Raw genomic sequence first — 15,382 nt, 5'->3', positions numbered from 1 at the left:
GGTCTCTGTGCTCACATCCAGGGCTGAGCGGGGGAGCACACTCCTGGGATGAGCAGTGCTTATGGGATGGCTCCAGGCAGCCTCCCTGCCCAGCAGACACTTATCAGGGGCCGGGCACTCTGGAACCAAAGTCTCAAGGGGATGGTCACCAGGCCCTGAGCTTGTCTCACTGCAGTGGACGGAGTCTTCCTTCCCTCTCCTCCTTCATTCTTATCTCAGTCCCGACACAAAGGTGGGCTGTGTCCTGGGCCTTGGGCAGCCATCTGTGAGATGGGGTGGCCAGTCTCCTTGGAATCTGTTTGCTGACTACAGGGCGGAGTGTCCCTGTGGCTCTAGGGTGCTCTGAGTTAGTCCTCAGCAGGGAGTGGAGCTGGGCCAGGGCCAGGGCCAGGGCCAGAGTGACGAGGCTTCAAGTGGGAACGAGGCTCTCAGATCCATCATTTCCTCCTCTCCTTCCCGGCATGTGGATGTGCGGCCCCGGAATCACATTCACAGGCCCCAGCCATGTGCTGCGTGCCCAGCTGGCAGCTGTGATGCCCCAGCCTGGAGCCTGCTGCCAGCATCCTGCCCAGGCAGTCCTGTGGGCCTCCAGGGCTCAGGCTTGCCTGCCTCTCCTCCTGGGAGCTTCCGGAGCCTCAGGACTAAGGCAGGACCCTCAGTTCTGTCCCCATGGCCTTCTGCTCTGCCACCATCACAACAGTCCTCACAGCTGTAATTTTGCGTCCCCGGTCTGTATTTCCTGGTAGGCTGTAAGGCCATGGGGTGTGCGGCCAGGGCCCCATTTAAAAAAAATAGCCTTATTGAGATATAATTCCTATACTGTATAATTCATTCATTTAAAATGTAGGAGTCAATGGCTTTTAGAATGTGCAACCATCAGTACAGCCAATCTTAGAACATTTTCATCACCTCAGAAGAAACTTTTATTTTTTATTAAAAAAAAATGTTTTTTAAGAGACAAAGTCTTGCTCTGTCACCCAGGCTGGAGTGCAGTGGTGTGATTATAGCTCACTGTGGCCTTGAACTCCTGGGCTCAAGTGATCCTCCTGCTTCAGCCTCCCAAGTAGCTGGGACTGCAGGTGCAGCCACCACACCGGGCTGAAGAAACCTTTAGCTGTGGCTCCTATGACTCCCCTAAGCCCTGTCTTCTCCTCCTTCCAGCCCTAAGCAGCCACAGCTCTGCTTTCTCTGTGGATTCCCATATTCTGAACATTCATAGGAATGGAATTGTAAAATAGATGGCCTTTTGTGGCTGGCTTCTTGCCCTTTGCATAATGTTTCCAAGGTTCATCCATGCTGTAGCATGTATCAGCACAGGACTCCTTTATATGGCAGAGAAGATTCCATCGTGTAGGTGTGCCATATTTTGGATAGACACTGTGGCATGTCTACACAGTGTTGTTTTCACCTTTTAGTTATTAAGAATAATGTTGTGATAAATTTTCACGGGCATGTTTTTGCATGGACATAGGTTTCTGTCTCTTTCTTGGGTGTATGCCTATGAGTGACAGTGCTGACTCACCTGGTACCTCCGTGGGGACCATGCTCAGGAACTGCCAGGCTGTCTTCCACAGTGGCTGCCCCATCTTACATTGTCTACCATCGGCCCCACGTACGGTGTCTACTGCGCTTATGGGGTAAACTGGCCGTGACCAGGGCTGTCTCATTCCCCACTGTGTCTCCAGGCCCAGGGTAGCCAGCCCCATAGCAGGTGCTTGAGAGATGCAGACTGAGCCAATGAGAATGTGAAGGAATGGGTTCTGTTGACTGTGCTTGCCCACAGATCTGACTCTAGACTTCCCTTCAGTCCCTGTCCATACAGTATTCCTTGTGATCCTGTCTCTGACCCTTGCCAGGCAGTCGTGAGCTGTTTCTTGGGGCTCCCATGCTGTTTGGCACTCATTATTTATGAATCCTCCTTCCCGGAGGCTGAGCGTCCTTCCAGGGTTAAGAGGGCGTCTTAGTCATTTCTGCATCATCAGTCTCTAATGCAGGCTTGGCGCAGCATGGGTGCTCTTTGGGGAGAGTGGGGAGTCACTCCAACTCTCAGGAGAGGGAAGCCATAAGGGGGAAAGCACCCCTCCAGGAGTGGCTGTTTCAGGAGGTCAGTGAGGCAAAGAAAAGGGGACTGAGGCCTCGCAGAGGGTGGAAACGCTGCCGCCAAATCTCCAGGTCTTGGGCTCTCTAAATGGGGAGAGGAGACTAGAGTGCCCTGGTCCTCCTCAAACCATGGGTGGCCACCATCTTCACTGCTTTCCTGGAGCTGGGGGTGTCCAGGCACTGAGAATGGTTCTGGATAGGGACAGAACTCAGGGCTTGGGGGCTGCTAAGTCTAGACATGATAGAGGACCCCATGGATTTTCTCTAGGATGTGTATAGGGCACCATGGAGTGAGGAGGCCTGTGTGCAACGGGCTCATGGTTTTTAACGTGGCAAGTGACTTGCGAACCACTGGGGTGTGATGTGCAGGTTTTGAGTGTGATTTGTATGGAGCCCTATTTCTTCCACAGGCCATTTGCAAATTATTTACATGTAGTGTTTCTGTTTGTGTAATATTCTTCATTTATGTTCCCGAACCCCCAGTCCCCAAAAGCTGCTCACCAGTTCCCCCTCAGCCTTATCACACTTTCCACAGAGCAGAGTAAATAATCCTGATTTCTATAATCCATGAACAGAGTAGGTTTATTTTGAACAGAAGCCCAGACGCTCAGGGCAGAGGCCCTGGAGCCCCAGTGGGACAGGGCTTGGCAAGAGGGACTTCTGGGAGGTGGAGTCAGCCCTCCCACTCCTCTGTCTATGAGCTCCTGAGCCCAGGGCCTCCAAGTCAGCTGGGGCAGCCACACATCACTGTCATATCAGACCCAAAGCAAGAGGAGCTAAAGGGAGGGGGAACAGGAAGGGGCTACTATGTACAGAAGGGGTTGGGTGGAGGCGGGACTGATTCCATTGACTAAATGATATCTGTTTTTGGTTTTCCATCTGTCCAGTAAACATTCCATATCCCTTTGCCCTTTGTTCTAGGCATTTGCCTGACATCACCTGCTAATGTGAGCTCAGGAGAAAGATTTTTTCTCATAGTTTGAGTTCAACATACCCGAGACAGTAAATCTACTGCCCAAAGGCCACCGTTTGATTCTCTGTGCTGAGAGGACATTGGCAGGTCCTGACAGATCCTGAAATCGTGGCTCTTGACTTTGGAATTCAGAGTGGGATTTGGGGTGTCTCTTTTGATATTTGCAGTGGTGCATGTTTCAGGTGGTGTTAAAGGAAATTCACTCTTCTTAGGGGCGTGAGAGCCTGAAGTAAGGGCAGTGTGGAGCCTGTGGTGGGAGAGGAGCTGGCTTTGTGAGGAAACTTCCATGGGATGATCCACAGAGCAGAACTGTGGTGTGTCCATTTGACCTTCTGGGGGTTATTGCCATTCTGGGGTTAGGAGCAATGCATTCTCTTTCTCTGCTGTCCATCCCCACAGTCCCGGCCTAGCTGAGGGTCTGCACACAGCTGAGTGGAAGGTGACTCATGAGGCAAAGGAGGGGTCCGAGGGGCAGCTCAGTTCCCAAGGAGGGAACACTGGAGGGGAATGTGGAGTCAATACAGGGAGGTGGGATTTTGGAACATCCTTGCCTTTAGCCCTGGTGGGAGTGTGACATCCAGGGCCATGGGGCTGGGGCCCTGTCTCCTGGATGTCTGGGATTGTGCTAACACTTGTGACTGGAGGAGCTACCCCCAGCCCCTAGTTTTGTGCTGGAGTTACGCCCGCTCCCACAGCTCAGTATCCCCTGGGGCTCGCAGGGGACATACAGTTCACCAGTGCCCACGATGCTGCAGCCCCCACTGCTCCTGAGGACGCCGGTGCTGAGGACAGGCGTGCTGACCCCACAAGGCTCGTACAGGATGGCGCCTTTGGAGCTGCTCACCGCTGTGGGAACAGGAAGGGGTGCTCAGGGTCCCACACGGTGTGGCTTTCAGTGTACTGCCCTGAAACCCCCCAGCCAGGCCGTTCTTCCCACCTGCTGCCACTCACCTCTACGGACACCCCATTCCAGCCTCCAGCTTCTGTGTCTCCCACCCTAGCCACACAAAGTATTTGCAAGGTCCCCATGCACCTCTCTCTTTTCCCTAGAGTCTGGGTGAGGCCAGGCCGGATTCAGCTTCACCCTTTCTCAGTTTCTACTGGTCCCTCCTTCCCGAGCTTGCTTCAAATCCTCTTCTTCTAGAAGAGCATCCTCTTGTCAGGGTGGTTCTTTGTGGCTTCTGGGCCCCCAAGCACTTGGACCATGCTGTTGCAAATCTGCTCCTAGTCTGACTCCCAAAATATTTGGCTAGCCCTTTCCATCAGCCTGGGAGCTCACGGCAGACAGAGCTCTTCCTTTGGGGTAGGGGAGGCATCAGAGGTCTGGGAAGGGGTGGTGTGGACTGCCTGTATTGGAGTGATCAATCCCCAAGACCCCAGAGCCAGTGGGGCACAGCTCATCTACTTACAGATATTCACGGGCCCGATGCCTTCGCACAGCCTGGGGATGTGAAAAAAAAGAAGAACCAGATGTCACAATCCTAGGATGAAGCTTGCAGCAAATGTAAGCCTGGCACATAGCCACCCCCATGTTCTCTCTGCTCTTCTGCAAGTCTGGCAGATCAAACAGATGCAGGTAAATGCAGCATCTCCCTGCTCCTGCCCTTACTGTGGGCCATATGCTGCTGTGGGTTTTCAATGACTGGGGTGGGGGACAGGGGTGAGAGATACTAGCAGCCGCCGCCAGAGGGCTGGGTGATGGTCACACCTGGTGCCCATCTTTGCCCCCCCCCCCCAGAGGAGCTCACCTGTGCTCCTCGCCCTCCAGCAGGCGCCTGTAGGTGGCGATCTCGATGTCCAGGCCCAGCTTGGAGTTCATCACCTCCTGGTACTCCTTGAGCAGGCAGGCCATGTCCTGCTTGGCCTTCTGCAGAGCCTCCTCCAGCCCTGCCAGCTTGCACTTGGCATCGTTGAGAGCCGCCTCGCCCTGCTGCTCTGCCTCGGTTATGGCACCCTCAAGTTTGCAGCGCTGTGGGAGGGGCACAGAAAAGCATCACTGGGGGCCCTGGAGCCCCAAGCCAGACTTGCAGAAGAGCAGAGAGAACATGGGGGTGGCTATGTGCCAGGCTTACATTTGCTGCAAGCTTCATCCTAGGATTGTGACATCTGGTTCCTCCAGGGAACTGGGATGGGTTTTCTGTCTAAAATACCTCCAAGAGAGCTGGGATTTTCCTCTTAAGTATGCTGAGAATTTCTGTGGGGCTACTAGGTTTTAAATGCCTAGCTGGTCTTCCCTAGCCCAGAAGAATGGAGTGGGTCTGATTTTATGAACAATTCAGAGTCACCTTGAATTTCAGGATCACAGAATCACAGTCTTGGGTCTGAAGGGACCATGGAGAACATCTTTTCTATCCTTACACCTAGTGAACCATCCTTGTTTTTCATCTTTGACGTTGGTCACCTCATTTCTGTTGGGGACCTGACTATTTCCTGTGGCTGCTCATCCTGCTGTGGGTCAGCCCTTTTGTAGAAAGGGCTTGTTTCTGCTTGAGCAAGGCAGCACAAGTTTATTCGCTCTTCAACAGCACTCACAGCAGGGCCTGAACCCGCCCTGCATGGCACAGACTGGCAGTCAGCCTAGGATGCCTCTCACAGCGAGGAGGTCCTCCCCGGCCTCACCTGGGCTTTGACATTCTCGATTTCTTGCTGCAGCCGCTGGATCAGCTTGTTCATTTCCAGGATCTCGTTCTTACGGTTGCGGAGGTTATCACAGTGGTTCCCAGCTGTGACTCTTAGCTCCTCATACTGCCAGGACAGAGAAGTCAGAGCCGCAGGCACGGCAAGGTGACATCTCCTAGCCTCCTTTCTCACTGTTCCCAGTCTTTTCTCCCATGACTTCCTAGTTCAAGTGCTCTCTGGTTCTCATACTGGTTCTGCTCCTTTACCTTCTTCCACTTCTTGGCAATTTTGGGGTCTTTATGTGGGCTGCTCCTGATTCCCATCTCACCCCATCCCCAGCTCCAGGCTTATTAGATTATTCTCCAACCTCTGAGATCCCCTCCTCTGTTTAGCTGTTCTGTGTCTGGTCCTTTTCTCTGTCTCAGAGTCCAAGTTCACCCGAGGGCTCTCTCCCTTTTAGATATGCCTCTGGACCTTGGAAGGGGTTTCTGTGCTCCGCCTAGGTTGCCTAACAGACCAAGGACTGCCCATTGGGATGGGTCTGCCCATCAGGATGAAAACATTTGTATGTTTTCCCTAAAAACCATAAAAAAACAAAATGCAATTTATGTCCTACCTTGAGGTAACACTTTTTTATAAAAACCTTTGCACTCTGAATCCAATTTCTGAATAGTGTGTACAGATTACATTTGTAAGTTTTAAAAAATTAGCTGATTTTAGATTTTTCTAATAGTGGGTGGGAGTGTATTATATAGAAAATGCAAAACGAGAGATAAGCACATAATCACACTCATTGGCTCTTTTGTTATTTGGTTACAGTAGGAAAGTCTGCAGTTGCCCAATAAATATCCATTCCTCTCTTCTTAAAACAGAACCTCTGGCTGGGCACAGTGACTGGCGCCTGTAATGCCAGCATTTTGGGAGGCCGAGGCAGGCAGATCATTTGAGGTCAAGAGTTCAAGACCAGCCTGGCCAACCTGGCCAACATGGTGAAACTCCTTCGCTACTAAAAGTACACAAATTAGTTGGGCATGGTGGTGCATGCTTGTAATCCCAGCTACTTGGGAGGCTGAGGCGGGAGGATCACTTGAACTTGGGAGGCAGAGGTTGCAGTGGTGCAAGATTGCACCACTCACTGCACTCCAGCCTGGGCAATAGAGCAAGACTCCATCTCAAAAAACAAACAACAACAGCAAACAAAAAACAAACAACAGCAACAACAACAACAACAAAAACAACAAAAACCCAGAACCAGACAGAACCCTGCTTTTATTTAGGGTAACAATGAGCCCAGATAAGAGAATATTTCTCAGCTTTCCTATCAATGAGATCTATGGCCATGGCTGGGCAGGGCTTCTGGGTAAGCTCTTTAAAGGAGGGAATGACCCAGTTGGTTTTTTTCCCCTCTGTTCTCCTTGCTGCCTGGCGTAAGCATGTAAGACTGGAGGTGCTGCAGCTGTCTTGGAACGTGAGGCAACCAAGAGGATGAAGCATGTATTACAGATGGCAGAATGGTGAGCTAGAAGGATCCTGGGTCCCTGATGGTGTCACAGAACCTCTGTGTCATCCTGAGCAGTCTATTTTGTACTTCAAGCCACTTGAGAAAAAAGTAAAAATTCAATTTTAACTACTTTTTTTTTTTAGAATTTCTGATCCTGGTAGCCAAATGCAGTCCTTAACTAATAGAATTGTCTCTACGATTCTGACTTAGCAGGATGGGAAAATGAGGTGGTTGTAATCCTAAACCCAACCTAGCTGATGGTGGTTGCCAGGGGCAACCAGAGGACGGGCCAGCCAGAGTGAAACCTGGCCGTGGGTGGGCCACAGACGGGTTCACCAGGAGCTGACTCCAGGTCAAGGTTTCATACTTCCAACCACCATGGAGCTCCAGAAAATAGGTAGAGCATCACTTTGGGCACTCCCTGGGTAGGGGCACCTGCTGCCTTCAAAACAAAGCCAAATGACTTAGCACAGCCCTGCAGGTGTACTGTGACCTGGCCTCAAGATACCCCTCCAGCCCGGTCTCCACAGCACATGGCACTCCAGGCCCCTCACTTTCTGCTGCTGTGTCCTAGCACCCGCTGCTCAGCCTGGCACACCCTTCCCCCATCTGCCCATTGAATCTTATTTGTCCTTCAAGATTAGATCAAATGACAACATCTTTGCCTTTGCAGACACAATTTGTTCCCTCTGTCATCAAACTCCCTTTACCTGCTGCTCCACCTTTGCAATCACTTCCTGCTAGCTTGTGTTTTGGTTTGGGAAGCGCATCTTTGCTGGCCACCCTCCCTACCCTTCCCCTGGTTTATTTTCTTTCCAGCACTTGGTACCACCATCTAACAAACGTCCACTGCACTTATGTGCCTTGTTTATCATCCATCCCCCTGCCCCTTCAACCCCTGGTCCCCAACTTGTCTCTGGAATGAAAGCGACATGAAGGCAAGGACTAGTGTCTATTCTGTTCCTTGCTGTGTCTCCAGCTTCTAGAACTGTGCTTGGCACGTGGTGGATGCTGAATACACATGTTGAATGAGTGGGCCAATGAGTGCATGCATACTTGGTGCCTTTCATAGGCAGGGCAAAAGAGGCTGAGCTGATGATATTTGTTAAATCTAATTACCCTTAGGGGCCCCCTGCCCTCCAAGCAAGCCCCTAGTTATTAAGTCTGAGGCCATCTTAATCACTGTTTCTGCTCTACCATTAGTAGCCACCCCATGCCACCAGCCTCCTCCCACGCCTCGAAGCTTAGAGCCCTCTTTGCCATCACCACCAATTAGTATTTGTTGAATGCTGCCTACAGGAGCACTTCCGGTGAGTCTTCAGGTACAAACAGCCAGGTGCCCTGGCACCCTGATGACAGGCCTGGGTTGTCCAGGGAAGGAGGGGTCCCCCCACGTGCTCTGCAGGGATGTGGCCTGGGGCCTGGCAGAAACAAAGCAGCTGGGCTTTATGGGATTCCCTGTGTCTGTGGCATGGCGTGGCTCTTATTAACTCCTCACCCACTTCTGCAGGGAAGGAGTCTGGGGGTCCTCCCCTCTCCTGTCTCTTTGTCACCTCTCCAGTCTCCCTGCCCCCAACCCCTGGGCCTCACCCGGCACTGGTACCAGGCCTCTGCTTCGGCTTTGCTGCGGCTGGCAACGTCGTCATACTGTGCCTTGATCTCAGCAACGATGCCATCCACGTCCAGCTCCCGGCTGTTGTCCATCTTCACAATGACCGAGGTCTCAGAGATCTGAGACTGGAGCAGGCAGATCTCCTAGGGAGAGGGCCCAGGTGAGAAGGAGTGAGCTCTCTGAGCTTCCAGGGGCAGAAGAAGGGGAGAACCAGTTCTGACCTTCCCAGAGCAGAGTGCATAGAACTCTGCTATGGCTGTTCTGGGCTTCAGTCACCAACTGACTCCTTGTCCCCACCCTCTGGTTGCCCAGAGCTTGGTGGAGACTTTCCCAGAGGGGCCTGTGAGCCATGGCCTGGATGATCCAACTTCTGTGATTCTCACTGCCTGAGAACCGTCTCTCCAGTGTGGACCTCTTCTCATGCTTGCCCTGAAATGTACCCACCGGACGGCCACTCTGCTGCCCTCTCACTCCCTTGGCTCCAGCCCAAACTAACCAAGGGCAGGGCTGTGGGTACCTCCTCATACAGGCCTTTTAGGAAGTCGATCTCCTGCACGAGTGCCTCTGCGTTGGTCTCCAGGTCAGCCTTCATCAGGAAGGCTGTGTCCACATCCTGCAGCAGAGCAGGGACAGAATGTGACCTGGCTGGGCCACCTCACAGGCAAGCTGGTGGCAGGGGGAAGGTGCGGGGCTCACCTTTCCTCACAGACCCCCCACAGGCAGTGAAGGGGTGATGGAGCCAAGATGAGAAAAAGGGGTCCCTAGTCCCGGGACTCCAGGCCTGGCTTCCTGATGGGAAAGAACCTGAAGGGGGCGGAGTTTAAATGAGCCTTGGCAACAGCCTCTCAGAGCCTGCTTTGCAGAGTCTGGGCCTGGAAATACCTGGCTACCTGTCTGAGGAACCATCGCGACTGTTGTCATATTTGGGGGCTTGCAGCACAGCTTTTGAGATTTTGTTTTGATTTGGCATTGGTGTCTGTCCCATCTCCAGCTGCTCGGGCAGGGGTAGACATGACTTTAACCCAGCTTGGGCCTGCATGAGTCGGGAAGTGGAGGCCGGGCCAATGGCTGGCCTTTTGCAAGGGGACAAGGTCGGGGGAGAGGAGGCTGGCCTTCCTCATTCTCAGGGTTAGTGGGACTGGCACAGGAGTCCGAGGGGCGAGAAACCCTTTTTCAGGGTGGGTGGGCGGCAGACACGTTTGGACTCAGTTCAGGGCTAGGTGGCCTGGGGCAAGGCATCCAGCTCAGGGGCTCTGCCTGTCTGAGCATCCTCCTCACCTTCTTCAAGGCAACAAACTCATTCTCGACACAGGGACGCAGGGAGAGCTCTTCTTCATATCTGATGGAAAGGGCAGGAAAAAAATGCTTTAGTCGGGCTTGTGGATTTTCGAAGAGATCTTGGCATCAGGCCTTTGAGGGCGACTCTGCCTGTCACTTACTGAATGCCCTGGGGAGTGCCCAGGTCCAGCCCTGTCTTGGCACCTCTAGCTCCTCCACCCACTTGAGATGGGTGAGTAGCCACTTTTCAAGCTTACTCTTCTCCCCATTCCTCAGGAGCCTGTTCCTGCGATGAGTCCTCCTCTGGGAAGTCCTCCTTAAGGCTACCTTCATTCTATCTTGCTGCCGAGGAGGTTCACTTCACCTAGTGGCCTCCCCTGGGAAGGTGGAAGAAGGCTGTGCTGCTGGCCTGGCTGTTTTTTCTGAGTCACTGGAATTCCCGGCTGACCCGTGCATCCTCCTTGTTGGGAGGGTTCAGAGCCTGGCCTCTACCTGTGGTCCATTTGCAGAGGTAGCAATTATCCATTTTACCAGACCCACAGAGACAGCCAGGCTATTTCCTCAAGCTCCCTGGGGCTCCCCAGCCCACTCACCATTCTCCTAAGGCAGAGGGAATTGGTCAGGGGGTTCAGTTTGATGAGCAGCATCAATCCATTAAAAGCTGCTCTGCTTCATCATGCCCATCTCTATTTTTTTCCCAGCAGAACTGCTGCAGCACTGGCCCTGGACTCTGGAGCCTAGTGCCCTGGGTTTGAATCCTGGCTCTGTCCTATGCAAGCTGTAGGCAAGTTGGGTAAGTGACTTGGCCTTTCTGCCTCATTGTGCACAGCTTCATCATCCATAGATAACACTATGTCCTGCCTCACAGGGCTGTTGTGGGCTAACATGTCATATGCATTAATACCTGAAGAGCACTAGGACAGTGCCTGGCACAGGCTCTGTACTGTGAAAGTGTTTGCTATTATTCTTAAAATACCAGTTTGATCTCATCCTTCTCCGATTGTCTCATGTTTAAAAGCCAAAGTTCTCATCTTGAGCTGCAAATCCTGTCTCTTAATCTCACCTTGCTACTCACTCCTCAAGAAAGGCATTGCTTCTACTGAGAGGCTGGCCTCCACCCCTCCCACAGCCTCACTGCATCTCACCTGTCACAGTCTGCTAGAGTTGCCCCCTTCACTTGGCACGCCCTGCCTCTTCCTTGTCACCCATTCCTGTCCTTTCCCCATTTCCGAAATGGAGGATAATGCCATTGAAATGAGCCATTATCCTCCAAGGGCCAGAGTAAAGGCTACCTCCTCCAGGAAGGCTTCCTGGACTCCTGTTTTCTCCCTTTCTTGGGATTTCTCCCCCTTTTTCTCTGTTTGTGTGTAGGTGCAGGTGGTCTGTGCACACTGGACTGGGAAAGAGCTAGCCTTTCTTTTTTCCATAGCACCCACACTTTCTAGCACAGTGTCTGGCATTGAGTAGGCATGTGGTTGACACCTGCAGTGAGTGTCCCCAATGTGGTTCCACTCCACTGACCCAAACCCTTATGACCTGTTGCTCTCAGTATATTTGCCGTGTTTCTCCTCAATAAAAAGACACCTGTTTCAACTCGCCTGCCTCTAACATGCACTCCCATAGGACACTGGACTGTCACGGGGCACTGGATTCTCATGGGGCACTGGATTCCCATGGGGCACTGGGCCCAGGACCTGGTGAGACAATTTGTCTGGGCCTCAGCCTCTTGCAAGCACTTAATTACCATATGCTTATCAACCACCTACTCCAAGTTGTGAATCAGACCTGGAGCTCGTCCTCAGGGGGAGCAAGTGTAGCAGAAGAGAAAACAGGAACCACAAAGAACTGGGAACCACAAAGAACTGGGAAGGAGCTACAGCCTGATATGCAGGGAAGGGGCAGAAGGGCTGTGCAGGAAGCCAGAGTTGGGGGTGAGAGAAAAGGTGGGCTGTGGTAGCTTGGACATGGTGCAGAGAGATGCTGTAAGGGGTGTGCCAGGCAGGAGGAGCAGCAGGAACAAAAGCCAGGAAGGAAGAGGACTGGGGATCTGTCTATGGAACAGGAAGTAGTTCAGGATCTGCAAAGGCAGAACAGGCGGTTTCAGCCGAAACCTGGAACTCCAGAAGCCACACATGAAAGAGCTTGTTTTACAGAGAGAGAGAGAGACAGTTCCTGAGGGCCTTATTTAGGTGGAGTAGTGGGGAGAGAGATGGCAATACACAGTCTCAGAGCTCCCACCGTGTGCCAAGTGGGATGCCCTGCTGACAGGATCCTACCTAACTCTTCTGCCTCCCAATGAACTAAGTTTAGGCTCCCCATTTTATAAATGGAACCGGCCCGGACTGTTTCTGTCCCTTGCCCCAGGTCCCCCAGTAGGGTGAAAGCAGCACTGACTCACTTTTTCTTGTAGCCCTCCAGTGCATCCTGGAGGCTGCAGAGCTCTGACTCTAGCCTCACGCGGTCCCCAGACACACAATCCAGCTGCCGCCGAAGGGCGCTGATATAGCCCTCGAAGATGGGCTCGATGTTGGTCTGGCAGCACCTCTGCTGCTGCATGAAGTTCCACTTGGTCTCCAGCAGCTTGTTCTTCTGCTCCAGGTAACGGACCTGCAGCCAAGAGTGGAATGTCAACAGGCAGCAGAGATCCTGGGGACCATGGCTTAGAGAGGGCAATGGAATGAGTTTGTGCCCTCTCTCCCAACACATGACTACCAGTGCACTAGATTTGCAAAAATCAGGGTCTCTGCATAGACTGGCATCTGAGGGCATGTTTCTCTGTGTCTCCCCTGCCTGGGGGAGCCTAGTGGACTCCTGCCTTCCACTCAGAGGTTGTGTGTTGTAGTGGACAGCACTTCTCCAAGAGGCCTGGGCAATCCCTGTTTCAGCACTGCCTGCCTGCCTGTCTCTATCCTCATGACCTTGACCAAGACATCCTGTCCCTTCAAGCCTTGCTTTGCTTCCCAAAGCTCCTACTTGGGACAGTGTATGGGAAGGGACTCTGTTAACTTCACACTAATTTCAGAGGATGTGAAGATTGGGTGTCAAGGCTTTCCTTTATGACAGCCTAGGGACACTCAGTGGAAAAGTCAGATCAAGGAACTCTAAGCTCTTTTTACTTACTGTGCTGCATCCTACATGGCTGTATCTGAAAAAAAAGTCCAGGTCATGGTAACGTGGATAGCTGCTGGCCACCTCCTCCCGTTTCATGAGGTGAAAACTGAGATTAGGAGTTGAGTAAGTTGACCATGGCCACCCGGCTGGACATTGACAAAGGGAACGTCCTTGCTGTGGAATTTTCTATATTGTGCATTGTCTGTCAAGAAAACTGCAGAAGTAGCATTGCCTTACTTCTGGTCAGTGGCTACATCAACAGGAGTCTCCCAGCCTAACAGGTGGTGTGATGTTTTTGCTAATCAGGGCCCATTTGTTGGAATAAGTTTATAGCCAGAACTTAATAAGCTTTAGAAATAAAACTGTAAGTTTGACTAAACAAGTTCCTCTGTGAAGCACTTTGGCATATATTACCTCCCCTAATCTCCCACCGTCACTCCTCCCCTTCCTCACTGGGCAGCATCGTCCAGAGGCCAAGAGGTGAATGGCTTGCACAGAGATTCCAGGTATAGGAGGAGAGTCAACGCCAGTGGCCAGGGCTCCTGACCTCTGGCCCAGGACTCTTGCCCCTAAACTTTGGTGTCACTAGAAGCACGAGCTCAAACTGTGGAATGAATCCTGATGCCAGGAGCCTCCCTGGGGCGTGGGATGGGCCCAGGGGCTGCTGAGGGATGGCAGGCCAGCTCAGCACCTTCTGAAGGCACGCCTTCCTAGCAGCCTTTCAGTGGCTCTGGGGTTGACAGATGTCAGACTTTCGTGACCGTCACCTTGTGCCTCTAGCTCTGACTGTCTGCTTTCCTCTCATCCCAGGCCTAAATTGATGGGAAATTCTGGGGTCGCAGTGCCCATCCTCACCTTCGGGCTCGAGGGTTGTGACCCAGCTCAGGCACACAGAAGGTAGTTCTACTGTTAAAGCCTCATCAGGAAGGCATTCATTTCTCTGCCTCTCTGGTCATTCCTTTCAGTATTGCTTTGGAAGTTCCTCTTACAGTCTGACCTCAGGCAACCTTGGTGATTGGTGATTTTGTCAGATAATATTCAGAGAAAGATAATATATTTTTAAAAAGACAAGGAAGCAGAAATGTTTAGTGTGGAGTCTGATCTAACTGGCTTTCAAATGTTGGTGGTCATGGAATGTGAGAGAGGCCACTGGACAAACTGAGGCTTCCTCAATGTCAGTCTCCTCCTGGTTCCCTTGGATCAGAACGAGACCAGACCTCAGATCTGCAGTGGGTCATCCCATGGCCCTGGGCTACTGCCCCCTTACCTTGTTGATGAAAGATGCGAAGCGGTTATTGAGGCACTTGATCTGCTCCTTCTCATCCCTCTTTACCCTCTGCACGGTCGGGTCAATGTCCAGCGCCAGTGGGACCAGCAGGCTCTCATTGATGGTGACAGGGGTGATGCAGGCAGAAGGCCCGCAGGTGGCCCCCAGTCGGTACCCGAAGCCAGGCAGGGTACCTCCACACCTGGAGGCTACCCGGGGCCTCCCAAAGCCCACATTGCACAGGCTCCGTGAGCCGAGGCAGCCCAGAGCTCGGAGGCCCCCACCACCCCCGGGCCGGCATGGCCCCTTGCTCACTGCATAGTGAGTGACCATCCGGGGCATGACAGCTGAGTATGAGCTGAAACTCTGACTGCCACACCTGGAGCCTGGCTGGAAGGAGTGGTACGACATGGCAGGAGAGAGAGGCAGAGAAATGGGGCCCTGGAGGAAAGAACAGGGGGCACGATGATCAAGTCATGGCTCAGCTTCCCCCCTTTTATCTGGTGGGGGGATGGAGGGCTGAACTGGGCCAAACCCCAAATCACCATTAAACTAGGTTTATGAGTTTGGGATATTGGCAGCGCTAAGTAGTAAGGTGGATAATTAGGGTAGCGAAGAGCAAAGAGAAGGGGCCAATGGTCAGTGCTGGTGGGCCCTATAAAAATCCTATTTGTCCTCCTTCCTTGATTGTGGGGGTGATGAAAGGGGCCAACCAGACAGATATGTTCCATGTATCCAGTGGCTCAGCCTCAAGGAAAGAGAGAGCTGGGACTATGTCATTTCATAGGAGGGAGGTGTGCCTTGAATTATACACCCCGGCTTCCGTGGGATTACAGGGCAAGTCCCATACACTTGAGGATGCTCTGGCTGTGTCCCCAAGGCTGCTTCTAGTCTTTTTTGCAGATCCTCCCAACCCGAGTG

The 15,382-nt window shown here is 52.5% G+C and overlaps 1 protein-coding gene across 1 annotated transcript; it reads right to left on the bottom strand.

Moving 5' to 3' along the window:
* Positions 1 to 2,669: 2,669 nt before the first annotated feature.
* KRT82 (keratin 82) lies at positions 2,670 to 14,984 on the bottom strand. Its single transcript, XM_017861438.1, has 9 exons — positions 14,462 to 14,984; positions 12,482 to 12,690; positions 10,084 to 10,144; positions 9,323 to 9,418; positions 8,784 to 8,948; positions 5,693 to 5,818; positions 4,822 to 5,042; positions 4,483 to 4,514; positions 2,670 to 3,919 (listed from the first exon to the last, which is right to left on the bottom strand). Exons 1-9 carry the CDS (start codon positions 14,870 to 14,872, stop codon positions 3,699 to 3,701), a joined length of 1,542 nt encoding a protein of 513 aa, XP_017716927.1. The 5' UTR covers positions 14,873 to 14,984; the 3' UTR covers positions 2,670 to 3,698.
* Between the last annotated feature and the right edge of the window lie 398 nt (positions 14,985 to 15,382).

This window comes from Rhinopithecus bieti, unplaced genomic scaffold (genome assembly GCF_001698545.2).
Source record: "Rhinopithecus bieti isolate Rb0 unplaced genomic scaffold, ASM169854v2 scaffold_56806, whole genome shotgun sequence".
In the NCBI taxonomy this organism is placed as follows: Eukaryota; Metazoa; Chordata; class Mammalia; order Primates; family Cercopithecidae; genus Rhinopithecus; species Rhinopithecus bieti.
The sequence above is the reverse complement of the archived record's forward strand: the minus strand, read 5'-3'. Positions and strand labels throughout refer to the sequence as shown.

What these genes read in the sequence shown, in the direction of transcription:
- KRT82 (XM_017861438.1), bottom strand. Translation starts at nt 14,872, where the DNA reads ATGTCGTACCACTCCTTCCAGCCAGGCTCCAGGTGTGGCAGTCAGAGT. An exon ending in TCGCATCTTTCATCAACAAG is followed by an intron (nt 12,691 to 14,461) that starts GTAAGGGGGCAG and finishes TCTTGGCTGCAG; the next exon opens with GTCCGTTACCTGGAGCAGAA. An exon ending in CATCGGGCCCGTGAATATCT is followed by an intron (nt 3,920 to 4,482) that starts GTAAGTAGATGA and finishes CTGTTCCCACAG; the next exon opens with CGGTGAGCAGCTCCAAAGGC.